We start from the raw sequence: 23,177 nt of genomic DNA, 5'->3' as shown, positions 1-23,177 counted from the left end.
CAGGCGCCTTTGGCCAGTTCCAGCTGCCCCCCATCGCTGCTGGTGTCTGGGGAGGAACAAGATTAGGGAAGTTCCCGGTGCCTGCAGGCGGGTGATAGGAGCTGGGAAAAGAAGAGCAGAACACGATGGGTGCAAGTGGGGTGGTGGAGCCTCATGGAAGCTCAAGCCACGGTGGCGTGGCTCCTGCGCATGGAGGAGAAGGGACAGTTTTTAAATTGCCAGAGAAATGTTTTTGGAAGCTGGCAGCTGCTGGCTGGCAAGCGGCATCTGGGTGCTGAAACACTTGGGTGCTAAAACACTTGGGTGCTTTTCAAAATGTTTTTAGCGGCCCACACCCGTCCTCTGAAACCAGGGCTTTTGGAGGGGCCACCCTGAGGTCTTACAGTTGAAAAACTTGAGGGTTTTTTTTGCATGAGGGATGATAAACAGGGTAGGAAACCTGTTGTGGTGGTGGCACAGGATGTAGGAACCGGATCTTGAGGCCAGACACAGCAGAAACACCCTGGAGCAAAGCCACCAGCATGGGGACATTGCTCTTGGTGCCACTTACAAGGCTGGGAAAGGGGACAGCAAAGCAACATTCCAAGAAGTGCTTTGCCCCATGATGGAAATACATGTGTGTGATGTGGGATGAGGATGACAGGGGTTATCTGTGTCACCCTTCTGCCACCCCAGGGTTGGCTTCTCCTGGGAGCCAGGCAGGGCTGTGCTGGGATGGCTTTGCTGGGATGGCCATTGGCAAAGCAAGGCTGGTGGGAAGGGCTGTTCAGCTGGATCCTGGGACTGGTTGATGTGGATTCCCTCGCTGAGCTGGAGGGAAATGTTTGTCTTAAAACCTGTCTTATCACATGTGTTGTCTGCAGATACCATGGTGGTGTGTGGGCTGGGATCACCTCAGATGCTTCCCTGCTTGTCTTGGGGAGCTGGTGGCTGTTCCAGGGGAATTGGGGCTTGGTGAATAACTGTTCGGAAAGGATTTTGAAATACTGATGCAGCTGGTGCCACAGAAGTGTAAATTGTCATGATAATGAATTTAAACAGTCTCTTCCAATGCAGACTTGTTGCATTCCTACTTCCTTATTGGGGAATGATCCAAACACATGCTCTGGCTCCCTTTCTCCCTGCTTTGCCATCTCACAAAGAACAGCCACGGCATTTATTTTTTCCTCCCTGCTCTGCCCATTGCTGGTGTTTGAGCTAAAAAACATCCAAACTGTTCCCTTCATGGATCTGAGAAAAACATTAGTTTAATCAGGGCTGGAAGACTGAAAGGTTCCTGCTGTGAAATACAGGGATGGTGATGGAGTGGGAAAAGCAGAACAGGTCTGTAATCACAGCCCATTCCTCCCTGGTGAGCCCTAATGTCCATTAAGGCAGGATTACACTCCTTTTGCAGCCATGGCTTTGCTCCCTGCAGGGACTCTGTTGCCTGTGGCAGCTTCTGGACCTCGAGGCCCTCAGGAACTGAAGCTTTTGTTTCATCCCATTTATCTTATTGGAGACCTGATGCCAGGGGTCAGGGATGGGCTGGCTTCCCACACAGGCTGCAGGTGGAATTTGGGATCTGAGTGTTGCCTTGAGAGTCCTGCGACAGCCAGAGCCCAGATTGGTGCTGGCCTGGCTTTCAGGGAGATGCTATGAAGTTCCCTCTCCCCTGAGACCTCCAGGAGACGTGGGGTGGTTTGTGGGGTAAGAGCAGAACGTGCCAATATTTGGCCTGTTTGGTTCCTGTCCTTCCTCCCAAATTGTCCAGGCACCCAACCACAATACCCAGAGGTGCTGGAGTTCCCTTGGGAATTAGTGTGGTGGAGAACAAGTCTTTTGTCTGCAATTAATGTAGCTAATTAGAGTCCTTTGAGGTTTGAGAATTACATATGGGAGAAGGGGAAACCAGGTGATGGTGGAGGGCAGAGGGTCCTTCTTTGGGTGCCAATAATGCTGTGGCACCGAGGGACTGCAGCCCCTCTTCTGCAGAATAGAGACAGACATCTCTGTAGCACTTGTATAAACCAGACACTCATTAGGCTTGCAAATAAATACTTCATTAACATGATCCTTTCCCTTTTCCCTCCTGCAAGTCTTGGGTTTTGCTGTAGACTGCAGAGGTGATGGGGACTGTAGAGCCTTGTCCCAGGGTCGTGCAGGAGTTGATCCTTTGGTGGAGCATCGTTGGAGTTGTGGGTACCAACAGAGGAAAAGCAGTAATGAGGATGAATTACTGCAGCTGCCTTGTAAACATTTGATTTCTTTTATTTTTTTTCTTCTCTTTTGCATCCCCAAGGCCTAATTTGTTCAGATAAAAACCGAAATCCTCATGGAATACTCTGTGAAAACACAGCCTTGTGGAGCAGAGCTGGAACTGGGTAACACCTCATCCCCACTCTGGCTTTGCTGGGCTGCCTGGCTCATCAGCAGTTCCTTCTCCCCTGTTTGGGGCTCGAAGCTGCTGGTGTAGGTTCAATAACATCCTCAGTGTTTTGAAATTAGGGCCAGGTGACTTCAAAGGGAACAGCAGAGGAGCAGGGGATGGTTTGAGTTGAACCAAGTATTGATGGTTAATCCTCTCACTTCACAGTGCCGGCTGATGCACCTCCTTAGGCAAGTGTGCCATCACCACCTATTCTGCATGGTGCTTGATATCTCACTTATCTCTCTGGTTTTCCAACACCTTCCAGCTGTGTGTTAATTGAGGGATGGCTATCTTGTCACGTTTTGTTCTTCTGCTCTTTCCTCGGGCAGAAGAACACGTGTGTTTCTGCTTGGGAAGGAAGAAATGAAATTAAAAGCTCTGCAGATGGACGTGCACACACTTGTTGCTGTGCATTTGTCAGAAAAGGCAAGATCAAAGATTGAGCCTTGCTTGGAGCGGAGCAGTGGGAATAAACCTGGCGGTGTGTCACCTTTGGTGGTACAAAAATTTGGTGGCACATCACCCCATGGCTTCGGGTTCCCTCCCAGGAGAGCTGCGTGATTAGGGCAGGACTGACCAAAGGCTCCTTTGAAGTTGGGGTGATGTTGTGAGCGGAAAGTTGGAGAATACAAAGTACTTTTTGTAATCAGAGGAGAACACGTGTGTTTCCTTGGGTTTCCCAGGAGTGACTCATAAACATCACACCATCCATGGGCTTTGTCTCCAGAAAGTCGCAATACAATCGACCTCGAGGGACATCACTTAAATTCCACTTAACAGAGGGTGCTGCTGGGGAAATAATTCCCCTCTCTTCATCAGGCCTGCAAGACACACATTTGCAGAGGCAGATACTCTTTGGCAGCGTTTTTTTTCCAGTGCCTGGAATTATTCTGCATTCTGGAGTCACTACATGCTAAATCCTAATGACAGATTTGGAGACAAGGCAGTTTCCCACCCCACTGCTGGAGATTTAACAGCAGACATGCCAGATTTAAGCACAGATTTAAGCACAAAGAGGCATTTAAAGAGAAGAGCTGGTGCATCTAGCCCTGTGAGCGCCTCAGTTTCCCTTGGGAATGCTTTTCCCACAGCAGCCTTGGTCCCTGAGGGTGTGTTTTGCAGGGTACAGCTCCTCTCCTGTCTGAATTGCTGCGTGGCAGGGAGAGCATCTGCTCCCAGGAGCTTGGCTGGGTGTGAAGTAGCATCCTGGCTGGGAACAGTGCTGGAAGGCTGGAATGGTGTCTGACAGGGAAGGCTCTCCAGCCCCCAGGGTCTCTCACCAGGGTGGGATCTCTGTGTTCCGGCAGCTCCTGACGAAAGCCGGGGAAGAGGTGACGGTGGCCGAGTGCTCAGTTGGCTCTGGAGTCACCCCTGGCGTGTGCTGAGAGTGGTGTCACTTTGTCTGGGCTTGCAAAGCCCGGTAGTAATCAGTGCTAATTGCAATTACCTCCCCCCTCCTGTCCGAGTGGAGACCAACAGGTTGTTTCCTGAAAAGCTTTTGTTTGTCTTTCCTGCCCGTGTTCCTGGTAGGAAATCTGCCCTTCCTGGGAAAGGCTGATTGGCATCGCTCTGCCTGGGGAGTTTGTCCATGGTCACCTCGTGCCGGTTCAGCTTTTAACTCTCCCCAAGGCTTCGAGGGCCAGCAGGAACTGGAAATTAAAAGCTGTGCCATGTGGTTGAGGGCAAGGAGCTGGGAGAGCGACTGGAGCCTTATTTTGGGTGACCAGGTGCTGTCTCTTCACATCAGCTTGAGTCCCTTCTGCTCCAGAGCATTCACCACCTGCATCAAACAGCGTGAAGGTTCCCTTTGCACCATGCAGATGTTAACTGGGAGGATTTTGTTCTAGAAATCCCCAGGCACTGACCCCTCCTAACCCAGCTATTCACGGCATCCAGCGCCTTGCGGCAGCTGAGGGAATCTGAGAAGAGTGTGGCTGGTGAGAGTGAGTTATGTTTAGCTGCTGGTCCCTTTCCCTGGAGCTGGAGAAGTTTTTCTAGACCTTAAACCTCCCCAAAATGCTCAAGTCCAGCTGCTGTCGCTGTTCTGATAGTTTTGAAGGATATGAACCTGGATGAGCGTGCTGTTGCCCCTAGAGAAGACTCAGTTTTCCAGGGTAAATGAGCTGTGCCAGGAAGATTCCAGCCTTGCAGGCTTGGCTGTGGGATTCACCCATCCAGAGCTGGTGGGAAAAAGTCAAAATGAGTCTTGGAGCAGCAGCAGCAGAAATCTGGGTGGCAGTTTGTCCCTGTGTGCCTCTGTTCCTGCGTGCCCGGCTCCTGCTGGGTGAGTGCCATGTGTTGGTAAAGATTCATGCGGTTCCACCCTAGAAAAAACTGTGTGTGGAGCTTTCCTGGAGGCTCTGAACAGGTTTGGTGATCTCAGGCTGTGGTTTGGGAGTGGCTCTGTAACGTGCCCGTTAGAGGAATGTAGTCAGGAGGGATCGGGGTTACCGGAGCACCCAGAGTCACTGGAGGTTTGGGCACGTAGTGCCAAACCTTGACTTGTTTCTCAAAGCTCAGAGGAGAACGTTGGGTTTGACAGCATCTTGTCATGGGGCAGTCCTGGAGCTGCAGAGAGGTGGAGGAGAGCTTTGAAGCCTCCCAAGCCCTCGCTGCTCCAGCAGCATCTCCAGCTGACTCCGTGTTTCTCTCCCTGCTTGAAGTGCTGTAGCCATGGGGTGACAGTCTCTCAGTCTGAGGCTCAGACCCTGAGCCTCTCAGTCTTTACCAGCAATTAGGTCTTTCTTAATATCTACTTTTCTTGCAGAGTGTCCTTGGCTTTCCTTCTGGTGTGAAGGAGAAACATTATCTAAACATAGGGCTGGAAATTGGGAGCTGCTGGGTTCTCACGCCAGCTCTCACACCGTTCACTTGGGGACTTGGGCAAGTCCATTTAATGCCCTTTGTCTCTCATTTCCTTTTTACAGCTGGGAGGAAATTAATACCAGCCCTGTAAAAGACTCCCAATTGATCTGTTAATTTCTTGTGAGTGCTTAGGAGATAAAGTGAGGGTGACACGCTCTTGCTGCCTCGGTTCTCCCTGCTCTCAAAAATAAATATGTTAAAGTGTTTCTCCTGAAGGCCTCTGTCCGTGGATTGCTGTCAGAGCACGTTATGGTTGTGTATGGACACCTTCTCCTCCCAGGAGGCTGGTGCTGCCTTCCCTGTCCTCCCTGGAATGTTCACCAGCACATTCTTATTCCAGCCAAGGTGCCACTGAGCAAGCAACAGGCTGTGATCCATCCCAGCCTGGTCAGAGGGGATATCCACCCCAAAATTTTGGCATTGTGATGATCACTGCCAGCACTGTGAGCCCTTGGGGACATTGCCCTGCGTGGATGCTCCCTGTGAGATTCCAGGGAATGCCTGCTGTGCTGCAGCATGGAGCCACACAATTGTCCTGGTGAGAAGTAGGTGGTGGGAAAAATGGGCTTTTAAGGGCTTACCTGAATCAGGTATGGATGAGTCAGGGAAGCAGGATCACTCCTGCCCTGCCTGCAAGGGCAGTGACAACCTGGCACTTCTCAGCTGGTTTAGGCAGTTTTTCTGGACATGGGTCTCCCCCGAACGTGGCTCTTGCAGTGGATGCCCCCCTCTCTGTGGGGAGGTGCTGGCCGGCCTGGAGCTGTTTCTAAAACTAAGCCTAACCCTAACCTAAGCCTAAAGGAAGTGAAAGCCCAAGTTGGAGCAGTGCAGACAAAGCAGGATGAGTCCCTTTCCCACTAATAGACGCCAGCGCCGCAATTAGAGTTTGCTGCAAGCTGCTCCACACAACACAGTGGAGCCAACTGTTTGGTTTGGGTTGATTTTAATTAATTAGTGTATCTTTTAGAGTCAGAAGGGGGAGAATTAGGAGCACTCAGGCTGTCTGTGGCTCGCCTGGCTGACCAGACCTTCTGGGTCAGGGCGATGAGGTTTAATTGGGAGGAATCGCCGCCGGCTCTTTGGCGCTTGTCTGCGAAGCTGCAGGCTCAGCACACGGAGGTTTGCTGTCTGGTTTGCAGGGGAGGCCCGGTCCTTGGATCATGCAAAGGGCTTGGTGGGCTTCCCTCAGCTGTCCCAGGATGTTCAGGAAGAGAGGTGGGCATAGCCCCTTTGAATGGGAAGTAGCCAAGTGGGAAAAACAAATGAAGGAGCTTTGTGCCAGAGGGGCGAGTGGGTGCCGAGCCTGGATCGTGGCCAAGGGAGAGACCTCTGTGTTATCATTCAATTCTCTGTGTAAACAGCTTATTCCTAAGTGTACACAGCGGGCTCTGGCATGGGGGCCGCCCATCCTGGCAGGCTGATATCCAGGGTGCCTGCGGATGATTCACAGCTCTCCGGGATCGCTGCGTCCCCCTCCCGCTCTGCAGCACTGCAGCGCTGCCGTCGGGGTCCCACCACACCTGCGTCCCACCTGGCTGTGGTGCAGCACCCTCCTCCCCTCCCCTGCGACCTTCCAGGGGTGCTCTGGGTGGGAAAAATGAGGTTTGCCTTTCCAGGGGGAGCATGTTGCTCCTGGGAGGGTGTCAGGGCAGGTAGGGAGCCAGGCTCATCTGCATGCGGCTCCTGACTCCGGCTGCTGCAGGATGCAGTGACGCCTTTGGTCGTGTTCCCCAGGCTGCTCATCTTTTTGGGGACCTTTCTGCGTCTCCGGATCAAGCCCTACACAAAAGCCACAACCTCCCAGCTTCCTGGTAGTGCCATCACCACCCTTGAGTGTTCCCATGGCTGAGAGGGGTCTGCTTCCACAGGGTGTGAAATTTGGCACTCCCTGCATCCCTCTGGAGTCTGGCAGTGCCTGCTGGGGCTGGTATGGGATTAGAGGCACATTCCTACGTGGTGTTGCTGCAGGCACTGAGTTACCAGAAGAGGCTTTGCCCTTGCCCTGCCTGGCTGTTGCTGCCTGTGCCAGGGCTCAGCTCCTCGCCCTCTGTGTGCCCAGCTGTGCTGTGCCAATGGCTGGTGCAGGGGAGAGGGGTCAGTACCCCCTGCTCACCCTTGCCTCCATGCCCTGCCATAATGGCTGTTAAACCAGCACACCAGACCCATACCCTTGATCACCATTCCCCACGGCCTCGCAGCTAAAATGCATGAAATGGCTCTAAAGAGCTGCTCTCCAAAAGGCTCCAGGCATGAGACAGCCCATCCTTGTCCCCTGGACCAGCTCTGAACTGTACTTGGCACGTTGACCTTGCAGGGAGCCACACCAGCATTGCTCCTGCTGGTGCCCTGGCATCCATCCCATGTGTGCAGGGAGCATGGGAAGCTCTCAGCATCCAGGAGGAAGGCTCTGGCTGCAGCTTTTTCTGTGTTTATCCTGTTAAGGGGTGTGGGCTTTGCTCCCCAGAGGTCCCCAGGGGACAGTGAGATTTGGGAAAGGCACGGCTGCTCCCTCCAGCTGCCTTGGGATGCAGGGTGGCTACACTTGTCTCCCCTTCCATTGGAGGATTTATTCGGGGCCTGCCAGTGGGAACTGCCTGTGAACTGCTGCTGCAGGAGGATGGTGGCACTGGGAAACTGTCAGACATCAGAGCCCTGCTGCATCCCCTGCCAGCCCCTCCTGACAAGAGAGTCACAGAATCATGGAATATGCTGAGCTGGAAGGGACCCACAGGGATCATTGAGTCCAGCTCTTAGCCCTGCACAGGACCATCCCCAAGAGTCACACCATGTGCCTGAGACTGTTGCCCAAACACTCCTTGAGCTCTGTCAGGGTTGGTGCTGTGACCACTGCCCTGGGGACCCTGTTCCAGTGCCCAGCCACCCTCTGGGTGAAGAACCTTTTCCTAATATCCAACCTAAACCCTTTGTCACGAGTCCTGACGAGGTCTGCGAGGGCCGGGCTGGTGCAGGTTCTGGGTTGTGGCTGCCTGGCTGAGCTGCAGCAAGGCTGGTACCTGTCAGTGTCTGCTTTTTGTTCTGTGGCTTTTGAGTCACTCCAGGGCTGGCCCGATGCTATCAACGCTGTTCTTATCTTGTGCAAAGCAGGCAGGGTGCAGCCAGGTCACCTTCTCCCACACGTAGGCATTGGGGCTGGATATGGGATCGAGGGAGCTGCAGGCTGTACCAGGCAGCTCTTGGGCTCCTATCGCAGGAAACTCTTTCCATTTGCCTCCGGGGTGTTTGCATTATGGGGAAAGAGAGGGAAAACAAGGGGCAGTTCAGTGGCTGCGAGGTGGGGCCCAGCTGTTTGAGCAAGGTCTGTAGGTAAGGGGGTGGTAATGTCACACCAAGAGAAAATAAAAACAGTCCCTTCGTCACTAGCAACGGGTCTTAATGGTTATTGACTGTGACAACATGACTTTTGGGGGTGTTGTGTGCAATCCAGCTCTGGGAGCTGGTTGGGATCACAGCCAGGCTGTGCTGGGCACCTTGGGTGGGCAAACCCTGCAGGGACCCAGCCCAGGCGAAACCCAGGACTTCATCCGCCTCCCCACCTGCATCCCATGTGGATGTAGCCCATCCTCACATCTGAAAATGTCTGGAGGCTGCAGGGCAGTGCTGGATGCTCGAGGATTTTAACCCCAATCCTGGTTACAGCCCCTGCCCACCCGTGGCAGGAGTGATCCCTGAAATTAGGGCCGGATGTTTTGCTTTTCCCTTCTCTCCCTGTGCTTGCTGAGCCCACAGAGAGGTTTGGGGGGGAGGATGGCTCTGTGGCCCCTGTGTGGTATCTGCATTAACTCAGTGAGTCACAAAAAGCAGCATAAATTAATTACCTTCCTGGTTCTTGGCTTTTCTTTGTAATTAGCGACAAGAAAATAATGAGGCTTGAATGAAACATTTGGTTTGTTCTGGAGGAAATTGTTTTGCTTAGAAGCACTTGCTGTACCTATATCTTTAAACAAAAAACAAGAAGTCAACTTCTCACCAGGAAATGTCATTTTGGGGTGGAAAATCAACGCTTTTCCGTTCTGAACATTGAAGCCACTGGGTGCTTCTCTTCCAGATTGCCCAAACCAACCCAAGTTGCTGAAACCAGCCCAAAAAGAGCTGCAGGAGAGCAGTGGGGGGATGTGGACCTGCATTAAACCCCTGCCTGCTCCCTGGTGAGGCAGAAAAGGGTTTGGCAAAGCCGAAGGTGCGTCACGGCCCCGCACGTGCCGTCCCAGCGGGACAACTCCTGGAGTGATCCACGTTGGAGCTCCGTGGGGCTGGAAGTTCAGGCCGTGTGGTGACGTTGTGAGACGCAGTGGGTGTAATTTAAGTATCGTGGTTTTACCACCTCCCCTTGCAGGGTGACACGAGCCGTGGCCTCGCTCTATTTATAGGTGTAAATCAGCAGCTATTTAATTCCTTTCGAGCAAGTTCAATTTTCATCCCCTTCCCTTGAGGCTTCCCTGCTACAGCTGCTGCTGGTGCTGGGAGCACGCAGCTCTCTCCGTGCCCTTCCCAGGCTCCTCACTCCCTGTCTTTGCAGGGAGTCACTGGATCCAGCTCCATTTTCCAAGGGAGATGCACAGCAGGGCTGAAACACTCCCAGTGAGACATCCCATGAGGGCTGTGCTGGAGGCCACCGGCCATCAGCAAAGCCTGGCTGATCTTTGGGCAATTGATGGTCAGGCAAGGGAAGAGAGAAATCCAGCGTGTTTTTTTCGTGAGGAAAAGGGATAAATGGGAAGAAGCTACAGCCAAATTCTGGGAGCCTGGGATGGGTTTTCCCCTGGGAGCCGGTTGCAAAATGCTCTGTTCCTTCATTACTATCCTCACAGGGCTTTAGCCCTGCTGGGGGCTTATTCCTACATCCTTGACCCTCCACCACTCCAAAACAGCCGTCTCTCCTTCCTGCCCTGCTGCTTCTTCTACCTGGAGAAAGAAGGGGATGGTCCTGAGTAATGGCTCTGTGGATGAAGAGTCCCCTTGGCTGGGACACACCAGTGATTTTGGGGTTCAGCCAGCAAAGTATCGACATGTGGGGGCTCTCCATGGTCCCCATGTGACACAGGAGTATGGGATGGTGTCCACACCTGCCTGCATCCCTCCCCACTGGGATTGCTGATTGACCAGGGCTGCTGCCTCTCTGTAGGGCCCACCCAGCCCGGTGTCCTAAAGGGTTAAAGTGGCCTTTGGAGTGGCCCTGGTGCTGCTCAGACACGTGTGTCTCCTCCAGCCCTGCTCTCTGCAGTGTCCTTCAGAAGGGCAGCCCTTCTGAGCATGCCTGCTCCCCCTCACCGCCTCCTTCCCAGACCCTGTGCCTTCTCCCAGGGCTTTTCCAGCTCTGCAGCCACTCACTCCCACCCTGTGCCCCAAAAAGTCACCCATGGGTTCCCAGTGAGCCTCACCCGGGGGTCTTCACCACCCCCTCACCCAGACTGACCCCTCATCTGCCTCCTTCCAGAGAAAAATCATCCAGGAGGGTGGGAGAGCTGCCTAACCCTGGTTAATAATTGTGTAATTCCTCCTGTCTGCTGGAGCCTGCAACTGCTCCAGTAAACTTGGGAAGCCTGGGAGGACAGGGTGTTTTTGTAACCATTCTCATTTTTGTGCCTCTTCTTAGCTAACAGGCATCATCCTGGAAGCATCCTGGCTTTCCCAAAACAATCTTCCCATGCGTGGGTGCTTGGGAAGCCGGGATGAAGCCACAGGAGCATCCGGCTTAACCGTGAATGTGCCAAAGCCCTTCCAGCCACTTCATGTGCTCCCTTCCCTCCTTCTCTCCCTCTTTACCCGACTCCAACTTGAAACACCAGCCGAGTGGGTTTTCTTCCCTCCTCCTTCATATTTCTTTTCCTCCTGTGAAAGGAGGGGACGTTAATCCCACCCTAATTCAACCTGCAGGAAGATGTGATGGCTCACGCCAACCCCAGCTGCAGGAACTGGCTCATGGGGACAACCCCCTTGTCCCCAGGGCTGGCACAGTTTCTCCTGGTGCAGGCAGACATATATATTTTGTTTGTTTGTTTGTTTTCTTTTTTTTTACTGCCTCTGAACACCAGCATTTTTCAGGGCCATGGGAATTGCAGAGCCTCTTACAGCTCCGACTCCAGGAATGTCCCCATGGTGGGAGCTGGAATGGGAGATGTCAACATCTCCCTGACCTGGCCTGGATCAGGGAAGTGCGTGAAGGCTTTACCTCCTTTCCTCCATGAAAAGTGTTTGATTAAAGTGTTCTTCTAATGTTCTTTCCGCACTGCTTTGAGGGAGGTCTTTAAAATCAGGGGAGGGAGCGCTGCCAGAGCTCTGACTAAGCCTGACCTTGGATCCTGTGCCATATGGAGCTGTATTGCAGCGGCCGGGGTGCTGGGAAGCTGCAGATCGTTCCCTTCTGGCCTTGGGAGAGGGTTCCCAAATGTCTGTGAGCAGCTCAGGGCGTGGAGATCACCTCAGCTTCAGCTGCAGGGCGAGAAGTGGGTGGGACCTGGCTGGTTCTGACATCCCCAGGGTGGGAATGCTGAGTCTGGGTTGGGTGCCATCACCCTTCCCTCCACATCCCCCCCGGGCTCTTCCTGCCCAGGCTGAGGATGGAAGCAGATCAGATCAGGGTGGGTTTGGAGTCATTAGGCAGGGAGGGAGCAGACGCTGCTGGATGGAGCTTATATAACCCCAGGCACAGCATCCGGCCCCTGCCAGGGCTGCAGTAACCCAGATACAGCCCAGGAAGGAAAAAAACTGCTCATGGGGCAGAGTCTCTCCCTGGCTGGTTGCTCAGGAGTAAATATTTACGTGGCACTGCATCCGCCAGCAGCCGGAGCCTTGGGAAAAGCAGCCCAGCTCCCCCTCAGAGGGATGGGGATGAACCTTTAGCAGCTGAAATGGGAGCCCTCGTGTTGGAGAAGTTAGTGGGGGCAAATTCCTGATGTTGCCATCGATTCCTTGGGCAGGAATGGCCCCATGTGAATCTGCTGATCCCAACATAAAGACAAGAAACGTTCAGGAGCTGCAGCGCCAGCATTGCCTTGCGACAGCTTTCCTTGCCCCAAAATCTCTTTCATTTGAAGGATGGGTATTTCCTCCACTCCTTCAAGTGTTTAGACTGTGGTTAAAACTGGAATTCCAGTCCCCTCTCCTTTCTGCCCTAACCCAAGGAATTGCTGACCACCAGCAATCCCCGTGTTCCCTTGCTGGGCGTGTGGAAGCCGGGGTGCGTGATGTGGGCAAGGAACTGTTTTAATAGGATCTATTAACTCCTGGATTTCCTTTTCCTTGTTTGCTCAAGCTCTTGGGGTTGGTGTTGACTCAACTGGTCTCTCTTTTAATAGTTTCGGTGCTGTTTGATGCTGTCCACAGGGGAGCTGCTTCCATAGAGTTTGTTTTCCAGAGGAAGAAACTTGAGTGACTGTGCGTGCCCCAAGCTGGGGATTTGGGGGTCAGGTGTTGCTCTCAGGGAAATGAGGTCTCCAGGGGAATTCCCTCCTGGTAGGATTCTGGAAAACTACTTGAAATACAGTGGGTGCTTCTTCATGGGTGAAGCTGCTCCGTGTGCTCACCTGTGCATCCGTGTTCATCCTCCAAATGTGGATGTGCCAGGGACCAGCTGTCTCATCCCCTCAGCTCCCCACCACTTGTTTATTCAGGCTGTGCTGGCAGCAGCGTGCCAGGAGTCTCGTACGCCTGGTGTGGGCACTGCCTCCCCATTCCTGCTCCTCAATCCTTAGGGAAGCACATCCCACACAGCCCTGCCAGCTGGGGGGACCTCTCAGATGCCGGTTCCTGCCCTTCTGTGGAAAGAACCACTTGCTGCTTAACAAAGGAACCTGAAGGAGCAGTGGGGTCTGGCTGTGCCCTCCTGCCCCGTGGTGGAGGATTTACAGACCCCACTGCAGCAGAAATCCCAGTTTGCAGCAGGGGCACCACATTTGGGAACAGGAGGGCAGCACCAGTAGGTGCAGATGAACAGCAAATAATCTTTACCAAATCAGCCAGAAACAGGAGCCTGAAGGGTATTAAGCATTATTATTATTATTATTATTATTATTATTATTATTATTATTATTATTATTATAGTTATTACCAAGGCTTATTCCCCTTCTTGCTGCCCCCGGGTGTGCCCATGGCTGGCCATCCTCATCACCCAGCATCCTGCTGCAGCCTTCCTCATCCTGCCACAGCCTTCCTCATCCTCCAGGAGGGAAATTCAGGCACAGAGCTGGGATCAAACCAGTTCACCCCTGCCTGCCATCATCCCCACAGTGAGGGGTTTTCTTCGCACTAGTCACTCCCGCTCCAAAGCGGGATGCTGGAACACTCGGAGCAGGATCCCAGCAGGATCCCACCAACAGATTGGTCCAGATGAGCTCTGGAGCGCTCTAAAAATACTAAAGCAGAGAAAGCAGGGAGCAAAAATGGCTGAGATTCAGTGAAATCAAAGGCATAATTAAAATGCAGCCCGTGTGAGTGTATTTTTAGGACCCTACAAAAAGGCTCTAAACCATTGAATTCCCATCAGCACACGAATGTTCCAGTTTAATGGAATCCTGGGGCCTGTGGGGAAGAAGGGAGAGATGCTTAATTGTCAGTGTTTGTGTTTTATTCATGATTGAACATACTTACCAAGCAAAAACTGATTTGCTGTGGGCTTCTCGCTGCTTGTGTGGCTTTAAACCTTATTCCAGCCCGGCGTGCTGGAAGGGTCGGTTGTTCCTGGTGTTTGCATGAGCTGTGCATGGAAAAGGGATTATTGCCTCCCCTCCCATGGGGAGCACCCTGCCAGGGCTGCCTTGGGGTGCTCAGCGCTTGTGTGGGCTCCAGGGGATCCCAGACAGAGGAGAACCCTGTGGGGGCAAATCAGGAACTGCATCCAGGCTGAGAAGTCCCTGAACACAGTTGGCTGGATTTTGGGAGAGTGCTGGGAGAAAGTTTGGATGTTCCCATCTCCTCCTGGCCTCCCCTCATAACTGAACCTGAAGCCACTGAGCATTTGCTGGTGCTGCTGTGGCAAAGCCAAGGTAGAAACCAGGCTCCTTCCCACATCTCTCCAGCACCAGAGACCCATTGGAGCAGCCGGAATGGTGCAGCCAGACCTGCGCGGAGCCTCGGGCGTGATGAACCCTCTGGGCTCACCCACCCTGTGCCTGCAGCTCAGGTGGCAATCTGGGATCTAATCCTGCCCCTGTGGCTGTGGCTGGGAGCTGATTCACTGCCCATCCTTAGGGAGGGATTGTGGAAGTGACACCTTTTCCCATCGGAGCCAGATTGATGCGGCGCCTTCCCCCGTCGGCTGCGCAGGTGGAGGAGGGATGAGCCGGCACCATGGCGCAGATGTGGTCCCTGCAGGCTCGGGGAGGGGGCTCGGGGGGGGCTCTGGATCGTCAGCGGGATCGTGACTCGTTATGGAATGGGATTTAATGTGTTGTGAAACGATGTGCAGATGGCACAGCCGCCCGGCCGGAAGGAATGGAGGAACACGGGATGCCAAGGCAGGGCTCCTTATTTTAAGCTGCTTCCCTTGCCAGAGAACAAATATGCCTCGCTTCAAAATAATAATTATAAAGCCTGGGAGAAGGTCCAGGGAACCCAAAATCCTTCTGTGGGTATCGGTGTGTTGGCAGATGCCTGGCTGGGGGGTGTTTGGTGGGGGAATATCATCCCAGCAGGTCATGGCTGGCTCAGAGACCAGTATTTGGGGTCATGCTGTGATTAGAAAAGGGGAAAACATGTTCCCTGTTACCTTGCACCTCAAGGATTCATCCTGTCCCTGCTGCAACCAGCCACGTGAAACCTCCCTGCTGGCTCCTGAAGCTGCAGGAAGGCAAATTGCATCCTGAAACCCACCAAGCACCAGCCTGTCCCCTGCATCAGGGATCGCCAGGGATGGGCACTGTGCTGCTGCCAGCACCTGGCATGCCAGGAATAATGGCACTGGGTGGGCAGGGTGCTGTCTGACAGGAGGGAAATGCCAATGCCTACGTGTGCTCGGGATTAGCTGCAAGGGGAAGAGCTGGAGCCAGCGACAGCTTGCGTGGGGAGAACTGTCTGTGCCACAGGCAGCTGTCGTGGGCCTGGGGTCTGCAGAGAGACCCTGGGATGTCCCAAGGGTGGCTGTTGAACTGGGATTTACTGTTATGCTCTGATTTGAGATCAGCAGTGTCGGGGGGTGTGGGTCTGGTTTCCACTTGACAGAGTGTCAAGGTTTTCCTCTTGGGACAGGAGAGGAAACTGAGGCACACAAAGATAGTGGGTGCTGAAGAGTGCAGGGAAGGCTGGGAACTACTGCCTGACCCCAGCAGAGGTGTCCTCCTGCAGACAACACCTTCCATTTGTACAGCCAACGTGTGTCTTCCTCTCTCCTCCCCCTCTCCAGGCTTCCACGTGATCCCTTCAGTGTCCAGCATCGTTCCCGAGAGCTGCCTGCTCATCGTGGTGGGCCTTCTGGTCGGGGGGCTCATCAAAGGGGTGGGCGAGAAGCCCCCCATCCTCAAGTCAGACATCTTCTTCCTCTTCCTCCTCCCACCCATCATCCTGGACGCCGGCTACTTCCTCCCCTTGCGCCAGTTCACCGAGAACCTGGGCACCATCCTCATCTTCGCCGTGGTGGGGACGCTCTGGAACGCCTTCTTCCTGGGGGGGCTGATGTACGCCGTGTGCCAGCTGGGTGGCCCCGGCCTCAACCACATCGGCCTCCTGGCCAACCTGCTTTTTGGCAGCATCATCTCTGCCGTGGACCCTGTGGCCGTGCTGGCCGTGTTTGAGGAGATCCACATCAACGAGCTGCTCCACATCCTGGTCTTCGGGGAGTCCCTGCTCAACGACGCCGTCACGGTGGTGAGTGCGCGGAGGGGCTCGGCCGAGGGGATGGGGTTGGGTTTGGCGGAGCATCTCGGGGTGGTGGCACCGGGACACCGGGACTGGCAGCTCATGTCAGGGCCGTTCCAAGCTGCTCAGCTGCAGCAGCTCCGCTCGCTCCGAACCTTGTCCAGCTCAAAGCCAAATATAGCAGCTTAAAACACTGCGGAGGTGAGTTAGGGTGAAGCAGTTTACTTGATGGTTTGGGGAGGCCAAGGGCACATGTCCAGCCAGCTGCTGCCTCTTGGTGAAGAGCAGGGACTGTGCCTGGTGCCTTGGTTTGCTGGGAATCAGCTCTCCAGGGTGGAATTGCTGCCGTGCCCGTGCCTGTCCTGCCAGGGAAAGCAAGAGGGGCTGGTGCTGGGTCAGGCAGCACGGCCACGTAGCTGCTGCTCCCTCTGTCTCCTCTCATGTGGTCACCCTTGCTGTCCTCCAGATGCAGCCATGAGGAGGTGGGAGGGCAGGACATCACCAGCCATGGCAAGAGGAGAGCTGGGGGGCTCCAGCCAGGCTGGCATCCCACCGGACCACCCCTTGGCCCCATTTTGAGCAGCAGCTTTGCAGGGACCTTTGGGAGGTGGAGCCAGGCCTGCTCCATTTCCAAAGGACGTCAGTGTCCAGGTGCTGGCTCAGCTGTCAGTGTGGCCTCCTCCTCTCTGCAGGGCTGACCTCTAAATTTACTTCTAACCCACTGCTTTTTCCTGGCTCCTCTCCCATATCCCAGCTGTCCATTTTGGAGCTGGCTGCTCAGCGTGCTGCTGTGCTGCTGACGAGGTTCCTGGTGACGAGGAACATGCTGACCCACCACAGGGCTCCTCCCAGGCACTTCTCCCCCGTTTTTGACCAGAGGGGCTGCCTGCAGGATCTATGTCCCTGCTCCTATCCCTGGGGAATGCTTTTGCCTTCTGCTGCCACATCTGTCCCTGCCCATGTCCCAGGGCCCAGCCCTGGCAGGCAGGAGCTGACACCTCACCCTCTGCCTGCTTGCAAGTGCTGCTGTTCCTGCAGGATGCCCTAAATCCCTTTTCCCATCCTGACACGCTGCCTTAACATCTCTCCAGTGTCTGGAGGTGAGAGAAGGTGACGCAGCCTGGGGTGGGCTCCTTCTGTGAGGTTTCCCTCAGTTCCAAAGCTGTCTCAAGGGTTTGGGCTCCTCTCCAGCTGAGCAGAGCAGATGGTGGCTTTTCTCTCTGTGCATCTGTCAAGGGTCTCCCAGCCTGGATCCATCCTGACCTTTCCACTGGGAAACAGGAGCAGTCTCTGGCTGATTCAGACCATGACCAAAGCCCTTCCTGGGACAGTTGGAGAGCAGAGCTGTCCCAGACACATCTCTGATGGCCCAGTGTCCCTCTGAGCCACAGAGGACGAGGAGCTGGTCGGTCCCTATGGATCTGTGTGGCAAAGAACCACCTTTTTTGGTGTGAGGCTTGGTCAAGCACAGGACCCAGCCTGGGGTCACCAAGCACTGACACACCTCAGCTCAGGTGTGCCACACTGGGGCCCTGCTTGGCTTCCAGGGAAGGTTCCCGTGCAGGTCTCCTCTGAGGTGGGGTTGTCTCTTGCCAGCAGGACAGTTTGAACCCCTGTCTCCTTTCTCCCTCCCAGGTCCTCTACCACCTCTTTGAGGAGTTTGCCAACTTTGAGCAGGTGACCATCCTCGATATCATCCTCGGCTTCCTCAGCTTCTTCGTGGTGTCGCTGGGCGGCGTCTTGGTGGGCGTCATTTACGGGGTGATCGCCGCCTTCACGTCCCGCTTCACCTCCCACATCCGAGTCATCGAGCCCCTCTTCGTCTTCCTCTACAGCTACATGGCCTATCTCTCTGCAGAGCTCTTCCACCTCTCCGGCATCATGGCGTGAGTTGGGAATGGGGGGGGATGAGACGCCCTCCTGTCCCCAGGACCGTTTGGAGGATTTACTGTGGTGTAACCACTGGCCCAGCAAGGCCAGTAACTGCCCAGTGAGGGCCAGAGGTGTGTTTGGGATGGGATAAGCAGGGAGGCAGATGAGGGAAGTGACTCTCTTGAGTTGTTACACAGATCCCAGGGCACTGGCAGCCCGCTTCCCATTCTCCTTGGTACACAGGAGCAGGCAGGGCCTGGCTCCAATGCTCACTCCTGCCCTGCCAGGGGGAAGGATAAATCTCCCGTTGCCTTCTCTGGAGGCCTTGAATAATTGCTGGTGCCTCACAAGCTTTGTCCTGCTCTGTGGTTCGGTGTAAGAGCACAAAACACTGCTGCAGGGCCAGGGTTTGGGGCTGTCCCCCAAAACGCTGCTGCAGGGCCAGGGTTTGGTGCTGTCCCCATGTCCCCATGACTGCTGAGTGCCCCAACCTTGCCCCCAGGCTCATCGCCTCTGGCGTGGTCATGAGGCCCTATGTGGAAGCCAACATCTCCCACAAGTCCCACACCACCATCAAGTATTTCCTCAAGATGTGGAGCAGCGTGAGCGAGACCCTCATCTTCATCTTCCTGGGTGTCTCCACCGTGGCTGGTCACCACTACTGGAACTGGACCTTCGTCATCAGCACGCTGCTCTTCTGCCTCATCGCCAGGGTGTTAGGTGAGGTGTCAGCGTGGTGGCAAAGTCCTTGGGGATGGTCACAGAATCATGGAATGGTTTGGGTTGGAAGGGACCTTAAAGACCATCTAGTTCCCCCCCTGCCATGGGCAGGGACACCTTTCACTAGACCAGGTTGCTCCAAGCCCCGTCCAATGTGGTCTTGAGTGGCCACCCTGGTGTTGGGTCATGGGCAACTCTCAGGACTGTGATGCCCAGGTTTACCTTGCTGGGGAGACTGGAGTTGACTGGGTGGCACTGCTCCACCGTGGGCATCACCCCTGCAGGTGGTTGGCTTTGGGAGGTGGAGTAAAGGCCATGTTTATCCCAGGTGTGGGATTGGAGCTGGTGAGGGATGTTGGGATGAGCAGCAGGACAGCACCCACCTGCACCCACAGCCCTGGGGAGGGTGACACTGCACTGCAGGCTGGGCTGCCAGGAGGTCTCTTTGGGTCTGGAGGGGATCCCTCACCATGTGCTCACACAAGAGCCTGCCCTGCTCCCCCAGGTGTCCTTGTCCTCACCTGGTTCATCAACAAGTTCCGAATTGTGAAGCTGACGCCGAAGGACCAGTTCATCATCGCCTACGGGGGCCTGCGGGGAGCCATCGCCTTCTCCCTCGGGTACCTCCTGGACTACAAACATTTTGGCATGAGGGACATGTTCCTCACAGCCATCATCACCGTCATCTTCTTCACCGTTTTCGTGCAGGTTGGTGGAGCTCAGGTCGTGGTTTTAGAGGGAAAGGGGTTATTTAATGGCTCTGTGTGTGCGTGGGGAGTGAGGAGCACAACCCCACCCTCCCTCCCTGACCCTGTCACTGTCCCCCCAAAAGCTCTTGAGGTTGCCTGGTGACACCAACAGTGACTTGGCTGTGCTGAACCCCCCCTGCTCCCACCAGTGTTCCTTGTGGAGAGATCTAACTCCCTCTCCCCCTTCCCTAGGGCATGACCATCCGGCCCTTGGTGGATCTGCTGGCCGTGAAGAAGAAGCAAGAGACAAAACGCTCCATCAACGAAGAGATCCACACGCAGGTAAACGCGCTGCTCCGGCCGGCCCTCCCCGCGCGCTTCTCGTCGCCGCCTTAGCCCTCTGCTCTCTCTGCTTCTGCCACCTCCACCGCTGTAACCAGGCGGGTTCACAGAGCAGGACCTGCCCCTAAATCAGTGCCCAAGGTAAGGGGGGACAGAGCGAGGGCTCTCCCCCGTCTGTGTCGTCCAGTGCCTGCTCCGACCCAGCTCTCCCCTGTGCCTGGTAGAGCCGCAGCCTGGTTGTGTAGGTCTGTCCTGCCCTCCCGAGGCCCATCCTGGACCCACAGCCCTGATTTTGCACCCCCTGAGTGCCCTCTGTGTCAGCCTGGGTGTTGGGGTGGGGAGAGGGTGGGCAACAGCCCTCTGAGCTGCTGACGCCTTGGAGTGTCTCTTCCAGTTCTTGGATCACCTTCTGACGGGGATCGAGGATATCTGTGGTCACTACGGGCATCACCACTGGAAGGACAAGTGAGTGTGGAGGTTTGGTGGCTGGGGAAGGGTTTGAATCACCACACAGAAGGTTTCTCAGCCCCGTGCTGGGTTTTTCCCTGGGCTGTAACATCCACACACACTCTCCCTGCGGTGAATTATGGCCCTGGGTTGGGTCCAAGCAGAGCTGCAGGGCTGTGCCCCTTCACCACAGCAGGGTGGGAGCTGCTGGTGGCTGGTCCCTGCAGGAGCTCAGGACTATCCATAGTGGGTGTGAGCAGCTTCTGGGTGTTTTGGAGTCTGTCTCGCTCAGGAGGGATTCAGAGAAGCTTGGCCTGATGTGCACTGGTGGGAACTGAGCCCACCACTGACTGTGCTATCCTGGGCCAGGGATGGGGAGCAGGGAGTGGGTGGCAGGGCAGGGAGAGGTCTGACATGTCACTGCTCCTTCTTTCCCCGTGTCCTCGGGAAGGCTGAACCGCTTCAACAAGAAGTATGTGAAGAAGTGCCTGATCGCAGGGGAGCGCTCCAAGGAGCCCCAGCTCATCGCCTTCTACCACAAGATGGAGATGAAGCAGGCCATCGAGCTGGTGGAGAGTGGGGGCATAGGCAAGATCCCCTCCGCTGTCTCCACTGTCTCCATCCAGTGAGTTCCCAGCCCTGGCACCTCCCATGGGACCCTTAATGGCCACAGGGCAAGCAGCCCTTGGGTCCTGCGAGGCCATCGTGGTGTCACTCTGAATCCTGTCTGTCCACGCAGGAATATCAACCCCAAGTCCCTCCCTGTGGAACGCATCCTTCCGGCCCTGTCCAAGGACAAGGAGGAGGAGATCCGGAAGATCCTCCGCAACAACCTGCAGAAAACCAGGCAGAGGGTGAGGTGTCCCCTGGCACCGTGTGTGTCCCCTTTGCCTCGCTGGGGGTGGCCAGGACCACTGCCCACCAGAAGCCCTCAGCTGGGCCCTTCACTCCCACTGTCCCTACCCTTTGTGTTCCCAACCTGGCTCTCCATCCCCAGGAGGCTTTTCCTCCTGAGATGGCACTGGGATAATCTGAGGGGAAGGATGGCTTGGTCAAGGGGTGAACCCAGCCTTTAAACCCTCGCTGGGCCGAGGTGGGTCAGGATCAGGCATCCCACTGTGGCACACAAGGGATGAGCCACCAGCTTGCCTGGAGCTGCTCTGCCCACTGGTGGCTGTTTCATCAATCTCCAGGGAAAACAGGGCTGTGACCTTCCTTCCCTTTCCATGTGGGATTTTAACGCCTCCTTTCCTTGGGGTCTCTTCCCAGTTGCGATCCTACAACCGGCACACGCTCGTGGCCGACCCCTACGAGGAGGCCTGGAACCAGATGCTCCTGCGGAGGCAGAAGGCCCGGCAGCTGGAACAGAAGGTGTCAGAGGAATGCTGGAACCGGGATGCTGCCACAGGCTGGGGAGGATGGGGGGGACAGGGTGGCTTCCCAGCCTGGGAAGCACATGAGTGTCCAGCACAGGGAGGGAGCTGAGGTTCAGATGACAGTGGGTGACCCCAAACCTTGGGGGTCTCTGGTTGCCCCAGGCTCTGAGCAATTCCCTGCAGCGTGGCTGGGAGGATGTGTGTACATGTCCTGTGCATCTCGCTGCTGCTCCTTGCTCATCCCTGCAGCCTGGGGTCAGTTCCCTGCCTCCCCTTCCCCATGGACCTTGGCCATTCCGCTGAGACAGTCCCTGTGCTCCTATTCCAGATGAACAACTACCTGACGGTGCCGGCTCACAGGCTGGATTCGCCCACCATGTCCCGGGCTCGCATAGGCTCAGGTAGGTGGGATGGAGCAGTGGCAGGAGCGTCACTGCTGGCACCCAAAACACTCGGAGGGCGTGCTGTCCTGCACCTCCTTGGCTACATGTGGCTCTCCAGCCCCGACCATCCCCATCCCAGACCCATCCAGCCAAGCCCCAGGGGTTTGCTGTTCTGAGCAGAAGCACCTAGTTGGCTTCTCAGCACAATTCCCACTGGGAAGTCGGGTTGGCCAGTCTCTCCAGAGCTCAGCTTACTCCATCCACGCAGCCATGTCTGTGTCCATGCCTTTCCCTGCCCTCCACAGGGGAGGAGACCAGGAGCGCTCAGCCCCAAGACCTGTTAGTCTGGACTCCCAGCTCCTCGGTTACGCACTTGCTTTGCAATCCTCAGTCCCTCCTGTCCTGTGTGTCCCTTCCTGCTCTGGTGACACGGTGACAGTGTGACGAGGTGTGACAGGGCTGCAGAGACTGCGGTCCATCAGCAGAGGGCAGCTTTGTCCTTCCAAATGGAGACGGGCTGTCGGCGGCTCCAGATGGGATGTGGAAATCGGGGAAAGGAATTACACAGCAGAATTGAAAAGCAGAGAGACAACCCAGGCCCCCCAGCCCCAAACACCCCAGCCCCAAATATCCGAGGTGCATCACCTGGGTGTCCCTGAGACCCCCCGTTCCCTTCCTGACCCCTCTCTGCCCCGCCAGACCCGCTGGCCTACGAACCCAAGGGGGACTCGGAGAACCTGCCCATCATCACCATCGACCCGGCCTCGCCGCAGTCCCCCGAGTCCGTGGACCTGATGAACGAGGAGCCCAAGGGCTGCAGCGGCCTCCCGCCCTCGCCCGAGGAGGATGAGGAGGGGCTGGTGATGCGGGTGAAGGAGCCCTCCTCCCCGGGGACTGACGATGTCTTCACCCCGGGGACCGGTGACAGCCCCAGCAACCAGCGGATGCTGCGGTGCCTGAGCGACCCGGGGCCCCGGCCGGAGCCGGAGGAGGGGGAGCCCTTCATCCCCAAGGGGCAGTAGCTGCTGGCACGAAGCCTTGTTATCGTTACTCTTTCTCTTCATTCGTTCGTTCTTTGCTCTCCTTTTTTGGTTTCCTGTCACTACACAGAAGGTTTGGGAAGGGGAGACTGTCCTGGATGGACTGGGAATTGCCAGGACAGCTCTGCCCTGGGCTGGCCCCGATGAGCAGGGAAGGAGCCCCGGGATGCCCCAGGCTCCTCGGGCGCCGTGGCCTGGGGGTGACGGACGATTTACTGGGATTT

At 55.6% G+C, this 23,177-nt stretch overlaps 1 protein-coding gene across 1 annotated transcript; it reads left to right on the top strand.

Annotated features, from left to right (window-relative positions):
• Positions 1-14,581: 14,581 nt before the first annotated feature.
• Positions 14,582-22,963, top strand: SLC9A1 (solute carrier family 9 member A1). Its single transcript, XM_027705976.1, has 12 exons — positions 14,582-14,651; positions 15,597-16,093; positions 17,720-17,970; positions 18,459-18,676; positions 19,182-19,384; positions 19,618-19,707; positions 20,102-20,172; positions 20,606-20,779; positions 20,894-21,008; positions 21,424-21,525; positions 21,859-21,931; positions 22,613-22,963. Exons 1-12 carry the CDS (start codon positions 14,582-14,584, stop codon positions 22,933-22,935), a joined length of 2,187 nt encoding a protein of 728 aa, XP_027561777.1. The 3' UTR covers positions 22,936-22,963.
• The last annotated feature ends 214 nt before the right edge of the window (positions 22,964-23,177 follow it).

Source organism: Neopelma chrysocephalum, unplaced genomic scaffold (genome assembly GCF_003984885.1).
Source record: "Neopelma chrysocephalum unplaced genomic scaffold, ASM398488v2 Primary Assembly neopelma1_361, whole genome shotgun sequence".
NCBI lineage: Eukaryota > Metazoa > Chordata > Aves > Passeriformes > Pipridae > Neopelma > Neopelma chrysocephalum.
This window is presented reverse-complemented; position numbering and strand designations above follow the sequence as displayed.

What these genes read in the sequence shown, in the direction of transcription:
- SLC9A1 (XM_027705976.1), top strand. Translation starts at nt 14,582, where the DNA reads ATGGCGCAGATGTGGTCCCTGCAGGCTCGGGGAGGGGGCTCGGGGGGG. An exon ending in TCTGGATCGTCAGCGGGATC is followed by an intron (nt 14,652 to 15,596) that starts GTGACTCGTTAT and finishes CCATTTGTACAG; the next exon opens with CCAACGTGTGTCTTCCTCTC. An exon ending in CACCTCTCCGGCATCATGGC is followed by an intron (nt 17,971 to 18,458) that starts GTGAGTTGGGAA and finishes CCTTGCCCCCAG; the next exon opens with GCTCATCGCCTCTGGCGTGG.